General features: G+C 45.8%; 1 protein-coding gene across 1 annotated transcript in view; it reads right to left on the reverse strand.

The window, feature by feature from the left end:
* The window catches only part of LOC147724735 (uncharacterized), a 120,021-nt gene extending 96,740 nt beyond the window's left edge, over window positions 1-23,281 (reverse strand). The window contains exon 1 of the mRNA XM_086967054.1: window positions 23,186-23,281. Coding sequence (XP_086823180.1) covers window positions 23,186-23,221 — 36 coding nt within the window. The 5' untranslated portion in view covers window positions 23,222-23,281. The remainder of the gene's footprint in view (window positions 1-23,185) is intronic.
* Window positions 23,282-24,149: the final 868 nt, after the last annotated feature.

Here is a 24,149-nt window from a genome sequence, read left to right on the forward strand (position 1 = left end):
TGGGTAATGTAGTCCCTCAACCCTTGTGGGCGAAGATTCGTCATGAAAATCATGCTGCTGAATTAGGTGATACTTGGGCGAATAATGTTGCTGCAGATGGTAGACAGGAGGGAGGTGTTAAACCTGAACCTCTAGTTTCAGAATTACCAGGTAGAATTATTAATCTTATGAAAACGATGATGCCCGCTTTACGAGTGAATTGGGATAAGTTAGCAGCATGTAAGCAGAAGAAAGAAAGAGAGTGTATCTGATTTCCTCACTAGGTTTGAAGAGACGTTTATTGATCATAGTGGTCAGGATATGAGTACGGAGGGTGGTCAAAGGTTGTTTGTGGATAAATTTGTCTATAATATGCTTCCCGAACTTTCTAATAAGTTAAAGGACTCTGAGAGTTCATGGGCTGACTCTTCGTCGGCCCAGATATTGGCTACTGCACAATATTACGAGAATAGGGATAAAGATGAGAAGGATAAAGTGGAGAAGAAAACTAAAGAGTTAAAGACGAAAGTTCTTAGGCAGCAAGCTTATTCGTCACGTCAGAATCAGCCTCAGTTTCAGCAACCTCCACAATTTCAGAGATTGTTACAGAAGCCTGAGCCTTATGTTCAACGATTCTTTCCTGGCCCTAATCAGTGTGCTTATTGCAGAGAGGAAGGTCATTACAAGAATAGTTGCCCGGCTTTGTTACAGCGTGCGAATGATGTATCTGGTCAGAGAGGTTGTGGTAGTTTTCAGCAAGCTCCCAGGGGTAGGGGACGTGGTGTGTTTCCCCAGAATGAGCGTTCCTCTTCCCTACAGAATTCTGCGAATTATTTGGACAGACAGAATGTTCAGAGTGGTCAGTCTGCCCAGTATTATGTTGAGGATTACTATGTCGAAGGTGAGAGTTCTGGTTATAATGATAACTAGGACAGCCAAGGACAAAGTGAGGGAGTAGTGTCAGTTCCAGTAGACCAGAGTGAACCTTATGTTGAAGTGAATACATCATGTGTGGTAGAACCTTTTCTTTTGGATACTGGTGCGATGAAGAGTTCTATTATGCACTCTAAACTTCCTGGCGCACCTTTGTCTGGCTTGACCAATGTTTCAGTAGGATTTTCAGGCGCCCCAGTTCGTAATCCGGTTTCTAGTCATTTGTCCCTTTCGATTGGCCCTTGTGAATTGGAAGCTACACTTATTTTAACGACTGGTTGTGGTGAGAATCTGTTGGGTTTGGACTTGCTGAAAAGATTGTATGCAACATTACATTGTTCTCCTACAGGAGTACAACTTACACTCGGTAAGAAAGTGATATCTCCAATGTATTTGTCTAAGGATTGTTTGCCACTGGAATTGCGTTCGCTTCCTGATACACTTTGGGCTACAGATCCAAATGATTTTGGTCTTTTGCAGATTTCACCCTATGTTGTTACTCTCAAGTCGAACGCTAGGCTACCTCGTATTCCCCAATACAAGATCTCGAGCAATGGCGAGCGAGCTCTTTTAGCGATTGTTTATGATCTGGTTGAGAAAGGTGTAGTTGAGGAAACGAGAGGTAATGTTTGTAACAGTCCTTTTTTGCCTATCCTTAAACGTACTGATGCTTCTCAGCCACCTGTGTACCGGTTTGTGATCGACCTTCGAGAAGTAAATAAGATTGTCGTACCACAGTTTCCTGTGGTACCTGATATCACTGCTTTGTTGACTTTGATTCCTGCTTCAGCAGCTTGGTTTTCTGTCATCGATTTGAAGAATGCTTTCTTCAGTATTCCTATTGCTGAGGAGAGTAGGGATATTTTTAGCTTCTCATTAGGAGGCCGAAGCTTCCGGTTTAAGAGAGCTCCCGAAGGTTATTGTGAAAGTCCCTCCATCTATAGTCAGGCGTTGAAAACTCAGCTTGACGGTTTTGTGTTACCTGTTGGTGCTACTCCTATTCAGTACGTCGATGATTTGTTGATTACTGCTGATGATGAAAAGATTTGTAAAGAGGCTACTCTTTCTTTGTTGCTGTATTTGTCTGACCTTCATCATAAAGTATCACCTTCAAAGTTGCAATATTGTCGCCAAGAAGTGACCTACTTAGTTCATCTCTTGTCGAAGGAGGGAAGAAGATTGACCCCAGAACGAATTCAAGCAATTGCGCAAATGAATGTACCATCCACACAGAGAGAAGTGCGTGCCTTTTTAGGTATTATAGCGTATCGTAGACAGTGGATCCCGAATTTTTCACTGTTGGCGAAACCTCTGTTAGCATTGACTCTGAAAGATACTCCGCATTCTCTTCCTTGGTCTGACAAATGTCAGAAAAGTTTTTCAGAACTACGCTATGCATTGTGTTCGGCTCCTGTGTTGGGTACTCCAGACTATAGTAAGCCTTTCACGTTGTACATGCACGAGAGAGAAGGTTGTGCGTTGTCAGTGTTGACACAATCATTTGGGGACAAGCAGCGTCCATGTGCGTATTTTACTCTATGTTAGACCCAGTTGCTAAGGCGTTGCCGAGTTGTCTGAGAGCTACAGCTGCAGCGGCTGTTTCTATCCGACAGTCTGCTGGTTTGGTATTGGACAACACGTTGATCGTGATGGTCCCACATGCAGTGGATACCTTATTAAACAGGAGTAAGACACAGCACCTTACTAGTGCACGTCTGTCAGGTTACGAGTTGACATTGTTGGCTAGTCATGTTCATATTAAAAGATGTAATGTGCTGAATCCAGCTACGTTGTTACCGATCTCTACAGAGACGGATCCTCAAGAACAGCATGATTGTTTTCTTCGTACAGAGGAAGAAACGAAAGCTAGAGTTGACCTCAGGGATACTCCCCTTGCGAATGTTGATGGTACCCTATGGGTAGATGGTTCGTGTTTTAAGTTTCCGAATGGTGAAACGACTGCAGCGTATGCTATTACAACTTTACATACAGTTGTTGAGACAGCACCGATAGCCAGTATGCATTTGGAGTTGTCCATAGTTTTGGGCATTTGTTGAGAGAGCGTGGGTTCCTTACTTCGCACGGAACCAAAATACAGCATGGGCAGTTGGTGAATGAACTTTTGGAATCTCTCACTCTCCCAAAGCAGATTGCAATTATGAAGTGTAGTGCGCATAAGAAAGTTGTGGACGATGTTGGTCGAGGGAATGCGTTTGCGGATGAAGTTGCGAAGGAAACGGCGAAAGACATGATGAGCAGTATGTATGTTGCAGGCCCAGCTAATTGGGTAATGGCGGGTGGAATGTGTGAAGACACAATAGAAAGTGTGAAAATGATTCAGGCTGAAGCGACTGAGAAAGAAGTGAGTGTTTGGAGAGAAACTACGGGTATGTTGGATTCAACAGGTTGTTGGGTTGAGTTGTCAGAACACCAGCGATGGCTGTTGCCAGATGCGTATGTGCTCCCAGTGGTTACAATGGCTCATGGAGTGGTTCACATAAGTTCGAAGGGAATATGCAAGTTGTTGGCTCCAGTTTGGCAGAATGCTGGAATTCTGAAATGTGCAGAGAACGTGGTGAAACATTGTACGATTTGTTTGAAGTATAATCCTGGTAAGGGAACTCCTACTCCAGCTGGTCATTTTGCTCCTCCGACGTATCCATTTGAGGTGATACAGCTAGATTATATACATATGGAGAGATGCAACAATTTGAAGTATGTCCTTGTGGTTGTTTGTGCCTTTTCCAGGTGGATAGAGGTTTACCCCCTAAAGGATAATACTGCCTTGTCTACAGCCAAGGTTTTGCTGAGAGAGTACTTCCCTAGGTATGGTTTGCCGAGAATTTTATGGTCGGACAATGGGAGTGAATTTTATGGGTCAAATCATGAAGAAAGTGTGTGCTGGATTGGGAATAAATCAGACGTTCCATGCAGCGAATCACCCCCAGTCTGCTGGACTTGTTGAATGTTTACAATGGTACCTTGAAGCTGAAATTAGCTAAGGTACAAGCGAGCACTGGTCTTACATGGCCGGATACCTTGCTGTTGGCTCTTATGTCAACCAGGATGACTGTGCATTCTCGAGTGGGACTTAGTCCATACGAAATTGTGTTTTGTCGTCCGGCCAATGTTTGGGGTGTGCCTCGTCCTAAAGAATACAGCAGTATTGAGTACCCTATGCTGGTGGATTACTTACATGACTTGACTGCTAAATTACGTGTTCTCCACCAACAGGTCTATGACAGTTTGACGACAGCTACTACAGATCCAGGACATTTAATCAGACCTGGTCAATACGTCCTCATCAAGAACTTCCAGCGATCCAAGAATTTAGAACCAAGATATACTGGTCCCTACTTAGTTCTTCTGGTCACTCGAACTGCTGTTACAGTAGCTGGCAAGAAAAACTGGGTGCATGCCACCCATACGAAAAAAGTTCCTTTGCCTTTACCGTATGATCAGTGGGTGATACAGGTTGCGAGCGAGTCCCCACATTTGTGCCTTTTAGTGATGCTCATTTGACAAGGACACGGTCAGAACGCGAGGATGATGATGTTCTGCAAGCTGCTGTGCCTCCTCATCTAAAGATTGACACCACCAATCCAGAACTTTTGTTTACGGACCAAACTGTGCCGACTAAATCACGTTACAACCTCAGATCTCAGAATAAATAAAGAGACTTTTAACATTATTTTTTTCACACTGAGACCAAAAAGTAACAATTTCTTCGAGTATTTTGCATTTGACTTTTGTTTTTCTTTTTCTATTGCTTTTTCTGAAATTATATTATGGTTTTCTGTTAAATTTTTTGATTGGTTACCATTTGCCAGTTGCAGAGTCACGTAGGAGTACCAACGGTTCAGTTTGTGACCTGAGTAGTGGCAGTAGGTCTGCAGGACTTGCAGTGTCCCTACGACCTGCTAATAATCACAGCTGAAGTACTCTATCAAGATTGCGTGAGCGACATTAGAAAATGGAGATTGTATTGAGGAATGACGATAAAAGGCAAGAGATGAAAAACCGATATTATAGAATGTTGTTCTCTAAGTGTGGTATAGCTTTATCTATTTTAAAACTTTTATGTATTCTATTAGCTACTATATTCTGGTTTGTTTCTTCTACACAATTGACGTCTGCACCAACTTTTCAACCTACTCTTTCTTTTTCTACTGTTTCTCCACATGAGTTTCATACGTTACCTGAACATGAACAGACACGAAGATCAGAATTTGTGAACAATTCGTTTATACAGATGTTGCATCAGCATCAGCTAGCCATAAATACCACGAATTGTTGGGTGTGTGGTCTTATGCCACATACTACAGATAAGGGAATGCCATATTTGGTTTTGCCTTTTTCGCCAAACGGGTCAGTTTGGGCACTCCATACAATGTTTATCTATGCAAATGAAGCCTCTCCTGTATGTTCTGTCAAAGACAATGCAAGTAATAATGCCTTGATACAGGGAATAGTTGGTATGATTAGAGATATCAATGTGTATAAAGCTATCCCTAGAGATGAGGTACGAGCATATGTCAGTTGGAATAAGACCACATATAGTGCTAGCTTGACGGAGAAAGAAAGACAGCGAAGGTCTCCTCCTATTTGGATTGTACCCCACCAAGGTCATCTTTGTTTGCAAGGTAATGGTCAGAATCCGAGAGCTCAGCTTGGTAAGAGTGTGTGTGTTCACACATACATTTATACGTCCCAGAAATCTCCTCCGTTCGTGCCAGCTAAAGGCACGTATTTTGTTTGTCACGATAGAGCATACACATGGTTGCCATCTGATTTTTCTGGCACATGTTATGTGGCATTTTTGCTTCCCCCTACATACACTGCTGTTTCCGATTACCATAAGACAAGATATGGTAGAGGTATAATCGATGCGAAAGATACTGTGGCACAAGAAGTTGGAGACTTCTTTATGGGTTTCCTACCCTTTTGGGGTCCTATGGCTAATAGTAGGAATATTCGTCAGCTTAAGAGAGTGGTTGAGGCCACTATAAATGAGACTGCAGGTGCCCTTAGCAATATTACAGCTGAGCTTCAAGCGGATCGCCTTATGACATTACAGAACCGTTTTGTTTTGGATATTATACTTGCAGATAGAGGTGGGGTATGCAAATTGATTAGATCTAGTTGCTGCGTTTTCATACCAGATAATGCCCCAACTGTGTACCAAGCCATCTCTAGACTACATAAGATCTCTGAGTCTATTCATGTGGACGAAGGAGACTGGTCGTTGATGGGATGGTTATGGGAGTCGTTGTCCAAATGGGGATGGAAGATTCTGACATTCCTTGGTATGGCGTTAGCTATCCTTTTCTCGTGTTGTTTATGCATCCAGTGTGGTCCCGCCATTTGTAGTCTTTGTGCTGTGATCTATGTGAGAAGACCAGTCCCTAGAGAAGTGAAGGATAATAAGATGATGTTACAGCAACACTTTGATGACCTGATGAGAATAGATATAGACCTAGATTCAGATTGACATGAGTTTAGGTTATTGCCTACATAATGGCAAAAGGAGGGCCTGTGGTTCTGTAATTCTCAAACCTGTCTGCATTTTATTCTTGCCCTCACGTAGGCCAGTGAAGTAGGCCCAACGAACAGGCGGCTTTGCTTTCTGAGTTCGTGCATATATTAATTTGGGTTTCTCTGACTCTGAATAAACTGCAGAGAGAGTAACCCTTTTCACCTGAAACTGACCTTTTGCAAAACCAGTTTCGCTAGCTGATCGTTGTCTGAGTTTTTCAATCACTGTTCAGGACCTTGTTTACCTTTAGTTTCCTTGCGCATATGTTATCCTAAACAATATCTAAATGGTTTCTTTCCTTAAAACTTTCTTTTCTGAAACATGGGTTTTTGCGATGTGTCGTGACTGCCATCTGGTGTTACTTTTTATGTAGGCCTCAGAAGTTAGTTTGTGAGCAAAGCAGTCTGACCTGTTGTGAATCATATATATATACATTAACTAGGGATTTCTTTGTGCGCTGGAGTTAATTTCAGAAGCTGGCCTTTAACCTGGAATTGACCCTGCCAAGCCAATTTCCCTGCAAGATCGTTATTTACTTTTCCAATCACTATTCCAGACATTTGTTAACTTTTAAAGTTTCTTTACGTCTCTGTTATCCTGCACATTATCTGAAACTACTTTTCTTGACTATTTCTTCATTTCATGGGTTACGCTTCCAATTAAGGGTTTGTTCGGGCCTTCCAGATTATTATTTAGATATGCCTAAATATTAACTTGTGGGTTGGGACACTGTAAAATGAACTTTACTGTATGATGCTGTGTGATGTCATGTACTTTCTATTGGTTGAATTTTGGTGCAGGGGCGTGCATTTTAAATGTACCTTTTTGTGTATAAATAGGGATGTCTCGCCTTAGTAAAACTGAGCAGTTTCTTGAGTTGTACACTGTGTTGTATTGCTGGGATTTCTTCTACTAGCTGCAGCTAATAAATTTGATCTCTGACGCCACCTAGAAGTATTCCGTGTCTCTGTATACCAAGGCAAGGGAACCTAGAGGACTTCGGGCGTGTCCCTGACGCCGCTGCGTACTTGAAAACCTGGTTCTTCAGTAGCACCGATGGGTCAAGACAAGATTTTTTTAATTCATAAATAAATGGCATTGTCATTTACATTGCCAATAGCTTAATCGTTAAATAAATGGCATTGTCATTTACAATGCCAATAGCTTAATTGCTCGCAAATGCATGACCTATTACATTTACACCCACAAAGAGCCACACACACAAAGCCACCCACACACACATACAGAGCCACCCACACAGAGCCACACACACACACACACACAGAGCCCCACACAAACACAGAGCCCCACACACACACACACAGAGCCCCCCCCCCACACACACAGCCCCCCACACACACACAGAGCCCCCACACACACACAGAGCCACACACACAGAGCCCCCACACACACAGAGCCACACACACACAGAGCCACACACACACAGAGCCACACACACACACACGCAGAGCCACACACACACAGAGCCACACACACAACCAGAGCCACACACACACACACACACAGAGCCACACACACACACCCAGAGCCACACACACACCCAGAGCTACATACACACCGAGAGCCACATACACGCACAGGAGAGCAAGCACAGCGAGGGGGCAGGGAAGCAAGCACAGCGAGGGGACAGGAAAGCAAGCACAGCGAGGGTGAAGGGATACAAGCATAGCCAGGGGGCAGGGGAGCAAGCACAGCCAGGGGGTAGGGGAGCAAGCACAGCCAGGGGGCAAGCACAGCCAGGGGGCAGGGGAGAAAGCACAGCCAGGAGGCAGGGGAGCAAGCACAGCCAGGGTGCAGGGGAGCAAGCACAGCCAGGGGAGCAAGCACAGCCAGGGGGCAGGGAAGCAAGCACAGCCAGGGGGCAGGGAGGCAAGCACAGCCAAGGGGCAGGGAAGCAAGCACAGCGAGGGTGCAGGGAAGCAGGCAGAGTGAGGGGGCAGGGAAGCATGCACAGCGAGGGGGCAGGGGAACTAGGGGGCAGGGGAGCAAGCACAGCCAGGGGGCAGGGGAGCGTGCACAGCCAGGGGGCATAGAGCAAGCACAGCCAGGGGGCAGGGAAGCAAGCACAGTGAGGGGCAGGAGCGCAAGTGCAGCGAGGGGGCAGGGGAACTAGGGGGCAGGGGAGAAAGCACAGCCAGGGGGCAGGGGAGCAAGCACAGCCAGGGGGCAGGGAAGCAAGCACAGCTAGGGGGCAGGGGAGCAAGCACAGCCAGGGGAGCAGGCACAGCCAGGGGGCAGGGAAGCAAGCACAGCCAGGGGGCAGGGAAGCAAGCACAGCCAGGGGGCAGGGGAGCAAGCACAGCGAGGGGGCAGGGGAGCAAGCACAGCCAGGGGGCAGGGGAGCAAGCACAGCCAGTGGGCAGGGAAGCAAGCACAGCGTGGAGCAGGGGAGCAAGCACAGCGAGGGGGCAGGGGAACCAGGGGGCAGGGGAGGAAGCACAGCCAGGGGGCAGGGGAGCAAGCGCAGCCAGGGGAGAAAACACAGCCAGGGGGCAGGGAAGCAAGCACAGCGAGGGGGCAGGGAAGCAAGCACAGCGAGGGGGCAAGGGAGCAAGCACAGCAAGGGGGCAGGGGAGCAAACACTGTGAGGGGGCAGGTGAGCAAGCACAGCAAGGGGGCAGGGAAGCAAGCACAGCCAGGGGGCAGGGAAGCAAGCACAGCCAGGGGGCAGGAGAGCAGGCACAGCCAGGGGCCAGGGGAGCAAGCACAGCCAGGGGGCAGGAAAGCAAGCACAGCGAGGGGCAGGGGAGCAAGCACAGCGAGGGGGCAGGGGAACCAGGCGGCAGAGGAGCAAGCACAGCCACAGGGCAGGGGGGCAAGCACAGCGAGGGGGCAGGGAAGCAAGCACAGCCAGGGGGCAGGGGAGCAACCACAGCGAGGGGGCAGGGGAGAAAGCACAGTGAGGGGGCAGGGGAACAAGCACAGCGAGGGGGCAGGGAAGCAAGCACAGCCAGGGGGCAGGGAAGCAAGCACAGCCAGGGGGCAGGGAAGCAAGCACAGCGAGGGGGCAGGGAAGCAAGCACAGCAAGGCGGCAGGGAAGCAAGCACAGCGAGGGGGCAGGGAACGAAGCACAGCGAGGGTGCAGGGAAGCAAGCACAGCCAGGGGGCAGAGGAGCAAGCACAACCAGGGGGCAGGGAAGCAAGCACAGCGAGGGGCCGGGGAGCAAGCACAGCCAGGCGGCAGGGGAGCAAGCACAGCCAGGGGGCAGGGAAGCAAGCACAGCCAGGGGGCAGGGGAGCAAGCACAGCCATGGGGCAGGGAAGCAAGCACAGTGAGGGGGTCGGTGAGTAAGCACAGCCAGGGGAGCAAGCACAGCCAGGGGGCAGGGAAGCAAGCACAGCCAGGGGGCAGGGAAGCAAGCACAGTGAGGGGCAGGGGAGCAAGCACAGCCAGGGGGCAGGTTAGCAAGCACAGCCAGGGGGCAGGGGAACAAGCACAGCCAGGGGGCAGGGAAGCAAGAACAGTGAGGGGGCATGGAAGCAAGCACATATCACTGCAGTGATTGCTGTCAAGCACATAATGACACCACCTGTGTTGTGTATTGTGTCATGAACAAAGTAAATAGAAATTATAAGCCTTATGCTAATGGCGCATTAACCCACTGATCTATCTTAGCGCATTAGAGAGCGCCTATGGAGGTATTCTAAGGACACACAGACCAAACTGGCGCTGTTGCTTTAAAGCTGAAGGCGCCGGGAGGCAGAGTCCAGGGTAGGGGAGACAATTAAAGAGTTGCAGACTGGGGGGATTGGCGGGTAGAGGTCCCTGCCTCGCGCTGCTGCCCCGTTCTGCCCTAAGGTGATGCCCTCCCTCCCTCCACCTCCTCCCCCTACATGCATTCCGCCTCCATCCTCCCATCCCTGGCAGAGCTGCTCTCTCTGGTCGGCCTTTAATTCAGAGGAGGAAACTGCCCGGTAGAACCCAAAACCGGAACCCTCGCACATCAGCGGCAGAGGAGCCCTCTCACTTCAGCGGCGGTGGCGCCCTCCCTCCCGGCCGAGCAGGGCATCCTCGCACCGCAGGAGCAGGGCATCCTCGCACCGCAGCAACAGGGCACCCTTGTACAATAAATAGCAGCAGAGCAGAGCTCGCACCATAGCAGAAGGGCAGTTCTCACAGCAGCAGAGCAGACCTCATACCACAGTAGAAGGGCAGCTCTTACACCATAGCAGCGGAACGGACCTCGCACCATAGCAGAGGGGCAGTTCTCACCCCTCAGCAGCAGAGCGCAGCAGGAAAGGCGCGCTCTCCGTGGCCTCGGGAGCTTCAAATTTAATGAAAAATGACTTAGTGTACATGCGTGAAATGACACGCATGCACCCTAATACGGCAGCACACGGGGAGATCAAAACTAGACAGGCATGCGCACTAAAACGGCAGCACACAGGGGAGATCAAAACTACCTGTATTTAAAAAAGAGCATCCTGCGCATGCGTTTACTGATACGCATGCGCACAAACGAGGGGAGAGACCAGCTAGATGGGTAGATTGAAACGACGGTACACCGCAAAGGTCCGAAATTTTCGGATTCAGGGGCGTATTTTTTGCTGAGTGACGGATGACGTCACAGATAGAAAGAACGCAAAAAACACGCCCCCGAATCCGAAAAAGGCGGGCTTGAACCGAGTGACGCCCCTCTCCTCCAATGGTTGCCCTCCGTTTAGGAAGCCAGCCAATGGAGAAGAGGGGCGGGTTCAAGCACCCTAAATAAAAAACATAACATCTTCGGCTCCGCCCACTGCTATGCAGTGCGACGGTCCTCGACCTAAAAAGGCTCATGCCTCTCTCCTTGCAGTTATCATCAAACCACACTCCTGGATGTAACTTGGAAAGTCTTTGCAGCATGTATCTTAGATCATCTAAAAGACTGGGCCTTCACCAAGGGTGCCATTCCGATGGTCCAAGCCGGCTTTCGGTCAAAACATTCTGTGACTGACAATATTGGTAATTTTACAATTATTGATAAATACTTAATGAGTAAGTCGCATGTGGTCTATACTATGTGTGTAGACTTTTCACCACCTTTCAACAGGCTTCCCTGTGGAGGTAATTAATGAAAATGGGGATTCCAGATTCCCTATTAAAGCTAATATTCACACTACACTCTTCAATGTGTAGCAGAGTTAAAATGGAAGGGGGGGGGGGGGTGGTCAAAGGACTGACCCACAAGATACCCACCTTGAATGGCTTGAAGCAGCTTCATCCAATATATACACTTGAATGTACGCTAATGATGTGGTCATTTTTCACCTTACATCAATTGGATTACCGCATAGCATAGATGCCCGTTTTTAGATATACCGAATTTTTTTTTTTTATAGTAAATCTCTCCTAAATCAAAATGGTACAGTTCATGGGAGAAGAAACACCATATCCACTTTGACTGGCAATTGAGTGGAAACTCCATAGAGGTAGCAAAAGTGTATACCTACTTGGGGAGAGTACTCTAACAGTCACTTGAACCCACTTCCCATCTCCAGCATATGGAACTTAAGGTGGCAGCCCATATAAACACCCTAAAGAGGTTTTATGCTTCCTCCTGAGACATTTTTATTCCCTCCATGAAATCTGAAATTCCCCCTACCTTGTTATATGCATTTGAATATATTTCCATATACAAATGGCATAACCTGAATTTGAAAAAAGGGAAAATACTCAGCAAAATAACTTCCTGGATGTATAATCTATGGCATGTGGAAAAAGCTCCTTAAGAACCCCCCGTAAAGCATGAATCTTTCAAGGTCCGATCAAGTCGCATTAAATTTTAATAACAATTTCATGACAGCTCTAGGAAACTTCCACTTCCAATGCACCACGACACTCCTACAGTCTTGGTCACCAGCACTTTTGAAGTTATTCCTGGATAACATGACTCTATGACTATGTTTGGACCTAGACATGGCATATTGCTATTAATTATCATACTATAGGCCTATTAGCTACTCTAGAGTATAAGACCTACCAAAAACAGTTGAGATAAACTCTAAAACAGAAGTGTTCAACGTTGCAGTATTATGCTTCGTCTAGAGATCTTACCGTTAAACGCCAATACAACACTGGAGCAACACATGTGATAAAACAGGATTATTCAAAGTATGTAGAGGAGGAGTCCAGGATGTAGTCTATGTGCTATGCCCTAACAAAGTACTGCTAGAAACTAGGCACCGTTTTTAACCACCATATGTTTTAGTTATAATCTACCTACTATCATTGACCTGATTGACTTAATTAAATCATCCTCAAATGAATTTGTTTCTTACAATTTGTATACATGTTTAAAATCCTTTTTACTATTATTTTAAAAAGAAATCATGTATATATTCTGTAGGATTTATTAAAATGTATCGATTAGGTACTATTTTTAAATTGTTGATCTCTGAAGAGGTCTAAAACTATTTAAAAAAAAAAGAATTGAACAAAAACCGGGGGGAGGAGATAAAAAGAAACACAACTTGAGCTCAATACTCAATTGCTCATGTGAAAGCTTTCTGTCCTGGGGCACTACAAGGTACCAGAAAGTTCAATAAAAATCGTAACTATAGAAGACTCCTCAGAGTCTACTCATTTGAGCCAGGCACCTCTAGTTAAAGCAATACAAAGGGAATAAAAACAATGGTATAAGCAGGTAATGTCTGGGATCCAGTTGCTTTCTGGCAAAACAACAAAATGAGAAACTCAAAAGTCTGGCAACCATTTGCTTTGATTTGCCAATGCTTGTTTTGCTTGTAATTGTGTTGCTTGAGTCGGGTATTGCTTCAGCTTATGATGTGTTGACAACCAGAGGGTAGACATTTCTCTGCTAGTTATGCTGGCGAATTTCCAGTTGCTTGTAAGTGATGAAGATTGTCTGAGAGATGATCTGTGCTTGTACGGTCATCTGGGGCGGGTCGACTAAGTTCTATGTAATGGACATTGCATAGCTCCTCAAGTGATGGGGACTTTAGTGGTTGGCACTCTTCAAGTGTGCCAGGTGGGTGTCTGTCAAGTGGCAGGGGCAAAGGAAGTATTGCTGCAGTCTTGGCAGAAGGGGAACAGGGTTTGGACAATGGCTCTTAAGTCTGATTTTAATAGGAATGGTTGCATCTTGTAAAGCATAACAAGCTGATAAGCAGATAATACTGGCATACATTGCCAAAGTGGCTTTTAGAGGGCCACAGGGCATGCATGAGTTACTGCAGCCTTTTACTACTGCAATTCTGGGGCCTGGCCCACAAGGGCCCCTGAGTAACTGGGCCAAGTCACTACCCCTGTGAGTGCTTGATTCTGAGTGGCAGCGATCGAGCAATCCAAGGCTCTTTGAAAGGGAGGTACGTGTGAGCCATACACTGGTGCACCATTTCAAAGAATAAACTGCAGTCAGTAGCCAAATACTTGATTAAATGAAAAAGGTTCTCATGGTGAGAAGGTTGTGGGGGTATTCTTGAAGGAGACAGTTGTGAGAACAGTCGGCTTATGCCTTTCTCGTGCCAGGGGTTTTGAGCCTGAAGAATAAACCTTGAACCTATGCAGAGTGTCGTGTGGATCATGGACTCAACAGTTTTGGCAACAATAACTCAAAACCCATTGTGAAACCCATCAAAGTTACAGGTCATCTATATCTCCAGTAAGTCAAATTAATCCTTTTTATGCTTGATCTGTGCTCGGAGTTATCCAAGTGGCACTACCAGCTTCAGCAAAGGACCATTTTGCTTTGATTTGCACAACCGGCATCAGCAACTGCACTGCTGTTATGTGTACTTACAGCAGCTTATGGTTGAGGTGAGCACCACTTGGTGGCCATAGAAGCGCTAGCTACAGGTTGATGTGCAAGCCTTCCCGAGCCATTGTATCTCTTTCAAAAACTTGTGCCATACCATCTGGAACACTCAAGTTGAAGCGCTTCTCTGCCTGAAAGAGCATTGTGGACATCCTTGTGTATTCCACACGCAGCAAAGGCATGTCTGGTCATGCTTTGACCAGCCATTTTGGATTGGGCCATTTGCAGCAGATTAGAAGATCTTCACAGTGATGTGCACACCATTCCAAGTATTAAGAACACACTAACTATCGAACCTCTCCTGTCTTTTGCTCTCAGGCACATAGGTGACACACACAAGAGCAAACGTGTGTGCTAATGTTTTATGTTTTCAGCCTGTTGAAGTGGAGTTGCGGTTACAGGCACACTTTGTATTTTCATTGTGTCATCTGTGACAATGCATTTTCGCTGACACGTATACCAAAGCGTATGCGTGTTAGCCTTTGAGTACTTCTTTCTGTTGCAAGTTCAAATGGTGACATACACTCCAAAACATGTGCGTGTTAGCCTTTAAAGGATTTCAGGGTGTTTGAGCGGAATAGTTGTAACCATAAATAGGAGAGCCCAGTTAGGATATTAGAATTACCACAATGAATCTGTCATCACCACACCCTTTAACAAGATGAAAGACATAATAAATACTTTAAAGTGGGAAGAATAGAAAGATTACTTCAATTACACTGATAAATTTGTGAATGAAGAAATAGCTCTGTATAGTAAGAAAAACATTTTTGTTGCACTGCCTGGGTCCTGGAGGATTGAAGGTGTACTACTGCGTGGAGAAAATAACTCTGCCCAGGGGATGAGGGGGACGTGTTCACACATGCTTTAGCAGACGTAGATATGTACTTTGCTCTCACTGTATGTAAAGCTATTGACCAATACAATTTCTATCATAGGAAACAAGGTGTGAATGAGAAGATAAAGGACTATGTAGCCACATTGAGTAAGTTGGCCCTGCCATGCAAATTTGGTGGGTTAGAAGATAAGTTAGTACATGACCAAATAATTATGCATTGTAATAACCATATTTTACAGGACAGGTTGTGGGTCCATGGCGAATACAGCATGCAGGCGGTCACTGCATTTATTAGCAGGTAGGAGCTTACTTCTAGGTGTGCAAAAGTGGTTGTATCCTCCAAAAAAAAAGGTGGAGGTGACATAATTGTTAAGATAGTCAAGAACAAAGTACACTCAATTGATGAGCAGGAAGGTTATTGGGAGGCATAAACCTAATAAAAGAATGGAAGATTTAAAAGGCACTGAAATAAGCTAGATGGGTCGTGGTACCAAATCGGTAGCATGACCCATCTAGCTCATGATAAGAAGTAAGCAAAGTAAGAAACATTTATTTGACTGTGAAGGAGGAAGAAGTTAAAGAACTGAATAAATTGGTCGATATGTGTGTGATTGAGCCGGCAGAATCATAGGATGGGGTAGCTCCTCTGGTTACGGCAAGCAAAGCTAATGGTCACATCCACCAGTGTGTGGACTTAAGAGAGTTAAATAAGAACAATTTTGTGGATATGTTTCCCTTACCCCGGATAAATGAACTGTTATCTGTAACAAAAGGGATGAGATCGTTTTCCATTGTCTGTCGACATTACATCAGCTTATCACCAGGTGGCACTACACCATAGCAGCAAATACCTTACTGCATTCATTACCCCATAGGGAATTTTCAACTCAAAATGGTACTATTTGGGTTAGCCTCGGCTGCTGCCATCTTCCAACGTCTCATGTTTAAGTTGTTCCAGGGCAGGAAAAAAAGATGTTTTTTCAAGATGAAATCTTGATTATGGGAAAAAAAGGGAAAACGTGACTTGGAGCTGAGGTACTGAGAACATTGCACAGTATGTATAGGAAACCACCTGCACGTTTTCTGACAATACCATAACATATATGGGACACAAAATTAGTTACAGAGGTATCAGCCCTGAAACAGAATTGGTAGGTGCTATAATGAAGGCCCCCATTCCGCAGAAAAAAATGGATAAGGTACTATCTTTTTTAAGAATCAGCAGAGCTTTACTCTACATTTGTGTATAATATCTAAGTGAGGATGTTTGACAGAAGACAACTGCTGAAGAAGGGATGTAAATGTATGTGGTGGGAGGAAGCCAGAAAGGTTTTGAAAGTATTCAAAAGACATTTGCTCAAGGATTTGATCCACAATGAAAGCACTTTATCACATGGATGCTAGTGGGAAGGGATTAGGGGCAGTGTTGTCCCAGCTACAGGAGGATGGTATAGAACGGGTCATTAACTTTGCGTCCTGGGTGCTGACTCCATAGAAAAGTTCTCCATCATTGAGAGGGAGACCCTGGAATGTGTATGGGGTAAAACAGTTTAGACAGTTTGCTTGGGGTACCAAAGTAGTTATAAGGAAACCCCTTATCAAGGTCCTCACCTCGCAAGAACTTAGTAATGTGTCACAAAGGATAACCAGGCTATCTAGGCAACTTTTGGATTATGCATATGAGGTATGTTATGTGCCTGGTGCTTCCAACAAGATTGCTGATTTTCTAAGTATGCTACCTTTACCCATAAGTGAAGAGACTAAATGTGATTGAAGTGATTGTATGGTGGCTATGGCGTTTGTAGAAGAATTGCAAAGTATAGTAGCGGACAGCAGCGGAAAGAGGGTAGCGCTTGTGCTGCCCTCCGCCTAACATGACCGCATTACCATGAGACACCCCTAGGTCATTGCGAACATCATGATCTGTATTCCTTCATGACCAAAAATCTGTACCAGGTATACAGATCTCCAAGCAACTGGGGCACACAGGGCAGGGATGCACTTCCGTCACCATGCAGGGGACTTTTATGTCCAAACATACATTAAAGTATAATGAATAGGCATGCTCATTTCTTCACTAATGACTGATGGAACTCCCCCCTCTCCCATGCATTGAGGTCAAGACGGTGTTTAAATGTTCGCTTCAATGAGGGTTCTTGGAATTTCATACCATATTTATTGATCTCGGGGGGGGGGGGGGGGGGGTTCTTTCTTGTGCTCATCAGCCAGTGTTTTAGCAGCACCTTTAGTGATGCAAAGGATTTGGTTGGAGAAGATTAGAAACCGTCAAAACGTATTTTTAAATGTAAATGCAATGCTTCGTACGGTGTTCCTATTTTATGTTGGGTTTTCTTTTCAGTTTTATAACCACGTCACACCTGTAAACGTGCATGCGCTCGTTGCAATGCTAATGCAGCAACCAACAAAGTAAGAGACATATTGAGTCAGATAGGCCCTACTTCTAGGATTTTTTCTCTGTGGAAAATACATTCTTTTATTGCTGGTCCAGCACTTGTAAAAATAGTTCAATAAATAATGAGACTTTTTGCAGAATGATGCTGTTGACAGGGGCCTTCCTTTGTTGCCCTCCGCCGGCAGCAGTTGCGTCAAAGCAAGTTTGTTTGAAAGAATCAAGTACTTAAAAACAAAAGACCTTACTTTCTGTAATTGGGGCCGAGCTGCGGTCCTGGCAGGGAGTGCATCGACAGTATCAGCACATTTGTCTCTCCTGGGACTCGTCGGGCCTGCTGCTCCGAGAAGGAAGGCGTGCAATCACAAGAAAGCCATCGAAAGCATCAAGGCACTGTATCATCCGCAGGTGGACCGCACACACGTCCTGTGAAGCGTCGTCCATAATTGGCTTAGTTTTGCGTCATCTGGCGGGATTGCTGTGTCAGCGCTGTGGAACACCGATCGAACGCTCTAGAAACGTCACAGGGATCAGCAACGCTGCGCACGTGGAACTGTGAGGGAAAGGAAAGGCAGGCAGCGGGGACATCCTGGACATTGGTATGTCCCAGCGGAGGCCGCTCCATTAGGGTGTTGAAGCACCGCCTCACTACTTTCTCGCAGTGTGAGAAGCAGAAAATAAAATGGTATTTTAAAGACCATTTTATTTCCTGCTTCTCGCGCCGCAAGAAAGCAGACTGCACCGGGTATGCCTGGTTGGGGGCTCGGGGAGGAGTAGCTTGCACCACTCTGAGTGCCCTGACTGCTTGGTCGGCCCAGGGGCCGACCAAAGAGGTCATGCACACTCTACATTTTCTCTATGTAGGCTGCAGAAATGGCGTCCCTACCGGTGCCCGGCTGGGCGCTGCCCGGGATTCAGCGCCAATCGCAACGCTGCCATTGCAACATTGTGATTGGCTTACAGTAGGGGAGGGAGCAGCAGCATGCCTGCTCCTGAACTTCCTGTTCAGAAGGCGGGAGCGGACCCCAGCCCAGGAGCAGAGGCGGCGGCGCGGTGCGGCATGGATCTGACAGGTACGTTTTCTTTTCATTGGCCCCCCCCCCGCGACTATTGGGAGCCCTCCGGACTGCTTACACCAGACTCACCTGCGTGCAGAGCTGCTCCGGCGTTACACTACTCTCGGACCTTTGAGTGTTGTGGTTACATGCATGATTAGAACAGCCTTTCACGTCCCTGCACTGCTGCTCCAGCGCCACACTGCTCACTGTAGCTTAGTGTTGAGGTCGGTTACACACACGTGTTACACAAGTCACAGAAGTTTTGTGAGTCTGTGACACCTTTGGGAGGGCGTCTGTTGTGCTTGCAGGGTTGGTTCAAGACGCTTTGGAGGCTGCCTGACCTACCAATTAGGTTGTATTTAACGCATTGAGGTGCAGTGTGCACCTCCATGGAAAATACCAGGAGGGCTACAAGACAGCCTTACTATGGTGACACCGGAGCAGGCAGCAAAGGGCACCGCACCCCTCTGAAGCAGACAGTTGCAGATGTGGCTGTCTTGTTGATGGGGGACCGTCACTGGTAAAAACACATTTATGCATGTGGCACAGTAAAATCCTTGCACAGTTGTGGCTGAAATTGCCATGCCTGTTGCAATACCTGATAACATTTTGTTTGCTGCCCTGCCTACAGCAGGCTCCCATCACCTATACGGCTGAAAGGGTTTGAGCACCCTAAACCACCCCACACCCCCGTCGTGTGTCTCAGCCCGGGCTGCTGAAGCTTGAGATGCTGTGGGCTCGGCTGGGCAGTGTCTGAAGTCTTATCTCCGGCATACGAGTTTTCCACAGGTCTTTGAAAGACTATTTGCATATTTACATACCTTTCTAAACTGGTTATGAAGGCATAGTTTTTTTCTTGTTCCAGTACCCCCGGGCCCCACTCTGACTATTCCATACATTTGTATTTTGTTGTTTAAAGAGCCTGCAAAGGCCTCATCTTAACACTAAATAGGGTTTTAAATAAAATTGTATGTATTAATTTGCAATTTGGCTTTTCCATTAATTATCAGTCATGGGTCATTCAGGCAGCCACAGAACACAATTAAAAAGGCTTTCTATTTACATTTGCTGTTCAAAGTAAACACAAATAAGTGATGAAAATAGGCTTTAGGTAACTGCCTATTTTTGTAATTTCTGGGACATCAATATAATGAGCTGGCAGCCCTAATCACAAGACTGGAAGTTTGTTGCAGAATGAGCACAATGTTTATTTACTCCACCCTCGATCCCTGAACAGGGCGGACTGGGTTCGTAAACCAGCACTGTCAATTGAGTCGGACTGGCAGCGGGGGAGGGGGGAGAGGTGCAGGTGGAAAATACTGCAGCTGCTTTTGGTACAGTGGGCCGATATTGCAGCACTGCTGCAAAACCAGGCCCCCTGTACCAAAAACGGCCCCCACTGGTCGGAAACCAGCTCCGCCCTTCTGTCCCACCGAGGAAACTCCTGGTGCCCGCTACGCCAGTCTGGCCCTGTCACTGAATAATGACATAATATCAATAGTTTAACTTATATCTGAAACCCTACGCCAGTATTCAATAACATGCTGAGTTACTTCAAATGTCTGGGAATGCACCCTGCATTCAGACAATCCACTCCTTATTCTCACCCTTTGCTTTTACACTCACCCTCACCCTGCACTCACAACGATCACCCTGCACTCACAATGACCACACTGAACTTATGACACTTGCCATAAACTCACACCATTCTCTCTCCACTTACCCTAAGGTCACATGAGTACACTGCTCACTCTGCCCTCACAGTGATCACTCTGCACTCACAATGCACTTGCGCTGTTCACCCAGTACCTCACCTGTAGTCACACAAGCACACTACTCACCGTGCACTTACAGCGATCACCCTGCACTCACAGTGATCACCCTGCACTCAGACTGACCACACCCCACAAATGCCACTTTCCATGAACTCATGTCATTCTCCCACCACTTACCCTGTGGTCACATGAGCACAGAGCTCACTCTGCACTCACTATGCACTTACGCTGTTCACCCTGTACCTCACCCTGCAGTCACACAAGCACACTACTCACCCTGAACTCAGGGGACACTTCACTCACCTGTCCCCCTCACTGCTCAATCTGCAATCTCACTCAAACAAGCCCATCACTAACCATACAATAATTCATCCAGCTCTGCACTTACATCCGCACCCAAATTTATATGGTCACCTCACTCACCCTGCAGTCACTTGTCTCACACCGTTGCATCACTCACTGTGCACCACCATGGGCACTCCTGTCACTTACACAGCGCAGAGGGTTAACGTGTCTGCTACAAAGAACGTGTACCATGCAGATCACAGAATTGAGTCTGAGTAAACTACGAGTAGCCCTATAAAAAATATGAAATGTTTGTCAGAAGGGAGCTATAGAGAGATGAGGTGCATTGTTGGCGAGTGGTAGTGAGGGAATTCTTGGAGAAGGAGGAAGGGAAAGGTGCATCAGAAAAGACGGTTGCACCGCGTGCGACCAGTGCTAGGGCCTGCCCTGACTGGGAGTCTTAGCCCCCTTCCCTGAGGTTCGGGTCTAGTTGTGTCCCTGGCCTACAGTGTCTAGTGTCGCTCCCGACTTACTGACGTCAGCACCTCCCGTGCACGCATTTGCTGGACACGGAAACAGGAAGTTGGAGGGCGGAGCTCGTGCAGTTGGGATCCTGCCATCAGAAGAGCTGTCTGGACCTCATTGGAGCTCCTGCACAAGCATTTGAAAGACAATGTGGCACATTCTACAGTTTTACACTACCTGAAATAGTTAAAAAATGTATTTGTACTTTAATAAAGTAGTTATTCTTTTTCCATCTGGGGGATGCATCATGAGTATAGCACATTGTTCAAGGGTGACAGATTTTCCTGGAATAAAAAATCTAATTAGGTCCTTCATTCTAGCGTGCCTCGTGCATTCATGGAACTTCTCTGCCTCTGCTTCTGAACCTTTCTATCGTGTTAGCCCCCCTCACTCTTATCACAACCTAGATTCTGTAATCCAGTCTCCCACTCACCAATTCCACCTACATCACACCTTTCTATCTACAGCATCTTAAGTGTTCCTGGTAATTAAAACAACCAAACAGAAATAACCCCCAGAGAAGGCTGCAGCAAGGAACATTGAATGTTTTGACACTGCACGAACAGTGGCCACGTATTTCAAATGTTCATTGTGTTTTACACCTCTTGCTTATAAATTGCTGTTCATCGCAGTTCTATTAAGTACATTGTAAATGAGAGTTCCATAGCTGGAAATACATTTTTTGCACAGTACCTTTGCGCTTGATAAACCATTCTTTTATTGAAACACCAATTAATCACCTGTCACTATTTTCTATATTTTTCTACAATGTTTGTGCTGATTCCAGTGTCAATTGTGCTGTTGCGAAAGTAAGAACATTTGTCAATGTGGTGCCGTCTTCACCCACTTACAGGGAGGTCCTCTTTAAGTCACAGATATTGAACTTTTGTGGTAAATCTATAGGTTAAAATGAAAAACCTAAACGCTTCAAAATAGAAACACAGATAAAGTCAATCAGATCATCACACCAATTAACATTGGGGAAACACTTGTTCGCGCTCCTGTTCATATCCTTATTCGACTGCAAACAGGAGTTTGCATGTGGCTCTATGTTCCAGCCAGTGCAATTTGTATGAGCAAAGGCCGCACATTTTCAGATTACACATCTCTGGTGGGGGGCAGTAAGCATTAAGGGTCAGATGAACAACCATTTTTAGCGGTTGCAAATGGAAAATCGGGCCGTTTGCGACCACTAAAAAGGATTGTAGCATGTACAAACCCTATTTTGAGACTCAGTAACTTATTACTGACTCGCAAAAGAGGGTTTATGAGTCGCTATTCGGAAAGGGCATGCCAAGGGCGTCCCTTTCCTATAGCGAGTAACACTGGTATGTATGATTGTTTTGCGAACGCTAGTGCAGTTGCAAAACAATCGCAGTTACCACCTACTTCAAGTAAGTGGTAAGCCAGTCACAAATGGGAAGGGATCCCAGGGGACTGCTTCTCCTTTGTGAATGTATGCAAAAATATTTTTCAAGTGCAGGCAGAGGTCCCATGGACCACTGCTTTCCTTAAAAAATTAAAAGAAAACGTTATTTTTTTTTCTTATAAACGCATCCCGTTTTTCTGTAAGGAATACATGCTGCATTTGAAATAAAAAGTTGCTTTATTAAAAAGCAATCACAGAAATGGTGGTCTTCTGTCTCCAGCAGGCTACCATCCCTGTGATTGTAGACCACTCCCAATGCCTCCTGAGGAAGGCCATATGCGACCCCATTGGGAATCGTTAACTGTGCCTGAGACACTTTAGATCATTTTGACAGTCGCAAATTGCGAGTTGCACAACGGAATGGTCGTACATCGGACACTAAGATCTGATATTTTGAATGGTGAGGTAATTGCACACTTTCTAAATACCACTCCCTGCGGTATTGTTATTTACAGGATGCACAATTACCATTAGAATGTGGCCTGATAAAGAACAGAAAGTGTAACAGTGCTAAAAAGGAAAAGACAGATTCTTTCATCAATGCTAAAAAGATAACATGGCAGCCATCAGTAACGTTGCTAAGTTGTCATTCCTTCTAGGTACACTGGCGCAAAGAAAAGCATTCACTTGCCACTCACTCTTTGCCCCAACAGCTCTTCTTTTGTCGCGATCATTTCCTTCCCTCTCTCTGTTGATGGGCTCAATTTCCGTCCTGTCGTTCAGGTGCAGTGCCTGAGTCTGAAAAGGCTGCATTGCTTGTATTCACTTGGGATCAGTGAGAGCTTATACATTCAGCATCACTCCAGGATAAGTAATGGGGGATTAAGGTGATTGCTTGTGAAGGCACTTAGGGAAATTGGTCCAAAATAGCTGTGCACAGCTAGAATCAAGCCATAAAACCTCTCCTCTCAAATCCCCTGCCAGTTTTACCTGGCCTTCCTGCTTCTGATCACCTTCTGATTATTGGTTTGTTTGTGGTAGACAAATTGCCCAATTGAATAGGTGTCTAAGAGTAAAACGGAATGTGTCATTTATGGATCAGTGGAGGGTTGCCTTTTAAACTCAGATTGCCAGTATCGCTCCCTTTGTCCACATTTCAGTTCTTAGCAGTTTGTATAGGAAGGTGCATGCGTGTGTGTGTTTGTTATTCACCTGTTACAGTAGCTGCTCCATGTATACACTCCTCCATAAACATCTTATGACTTGTACAGTCAGTCAGTCAGTCAAAAATACTTTATTCGGTTCATATTAAAACCATAAAAGCATACTAAACACTTGATACAGTCCGACTTAAAAACAGCCATAAATTACAATAAAACCATACGAACATTAAATACATTCAATACAAATAATCAATTCTTTTTTAAGTAATTTCAGGATTAGGGCGTCATTAGATTCAATTAATTCAAGCTAATTCATAAAGTGAGCTATGCACGTCTTATTTTCCTCTTTAATCTAACCGCCGCGTCATCTCAGGTCGTTTCGCTAATTGAATGACTTTTGACATAACTGATAATACTGCATCTTCAATCACCAATGCCACTATTGATAACAATATTGATGACTTATAGGACCAACTAGAGTTTTTCATAAAAATCACAA

This window comes from Lissotriton vulgaris, chromosome 4_1 (genome assembly GCF_964263255.1).
Source record: "Lissotriton vulgaris chromosome 4_1, aLisVul1.2, whole genome shotgun sequence".
NCBI classification, from domain to species: domain Eukaryota; kingdom Metazoa; phylum Chordata; class Amphibia; order Caudata; family Salamandridae; genus Lissotriton; species Lissotriton vulgaris.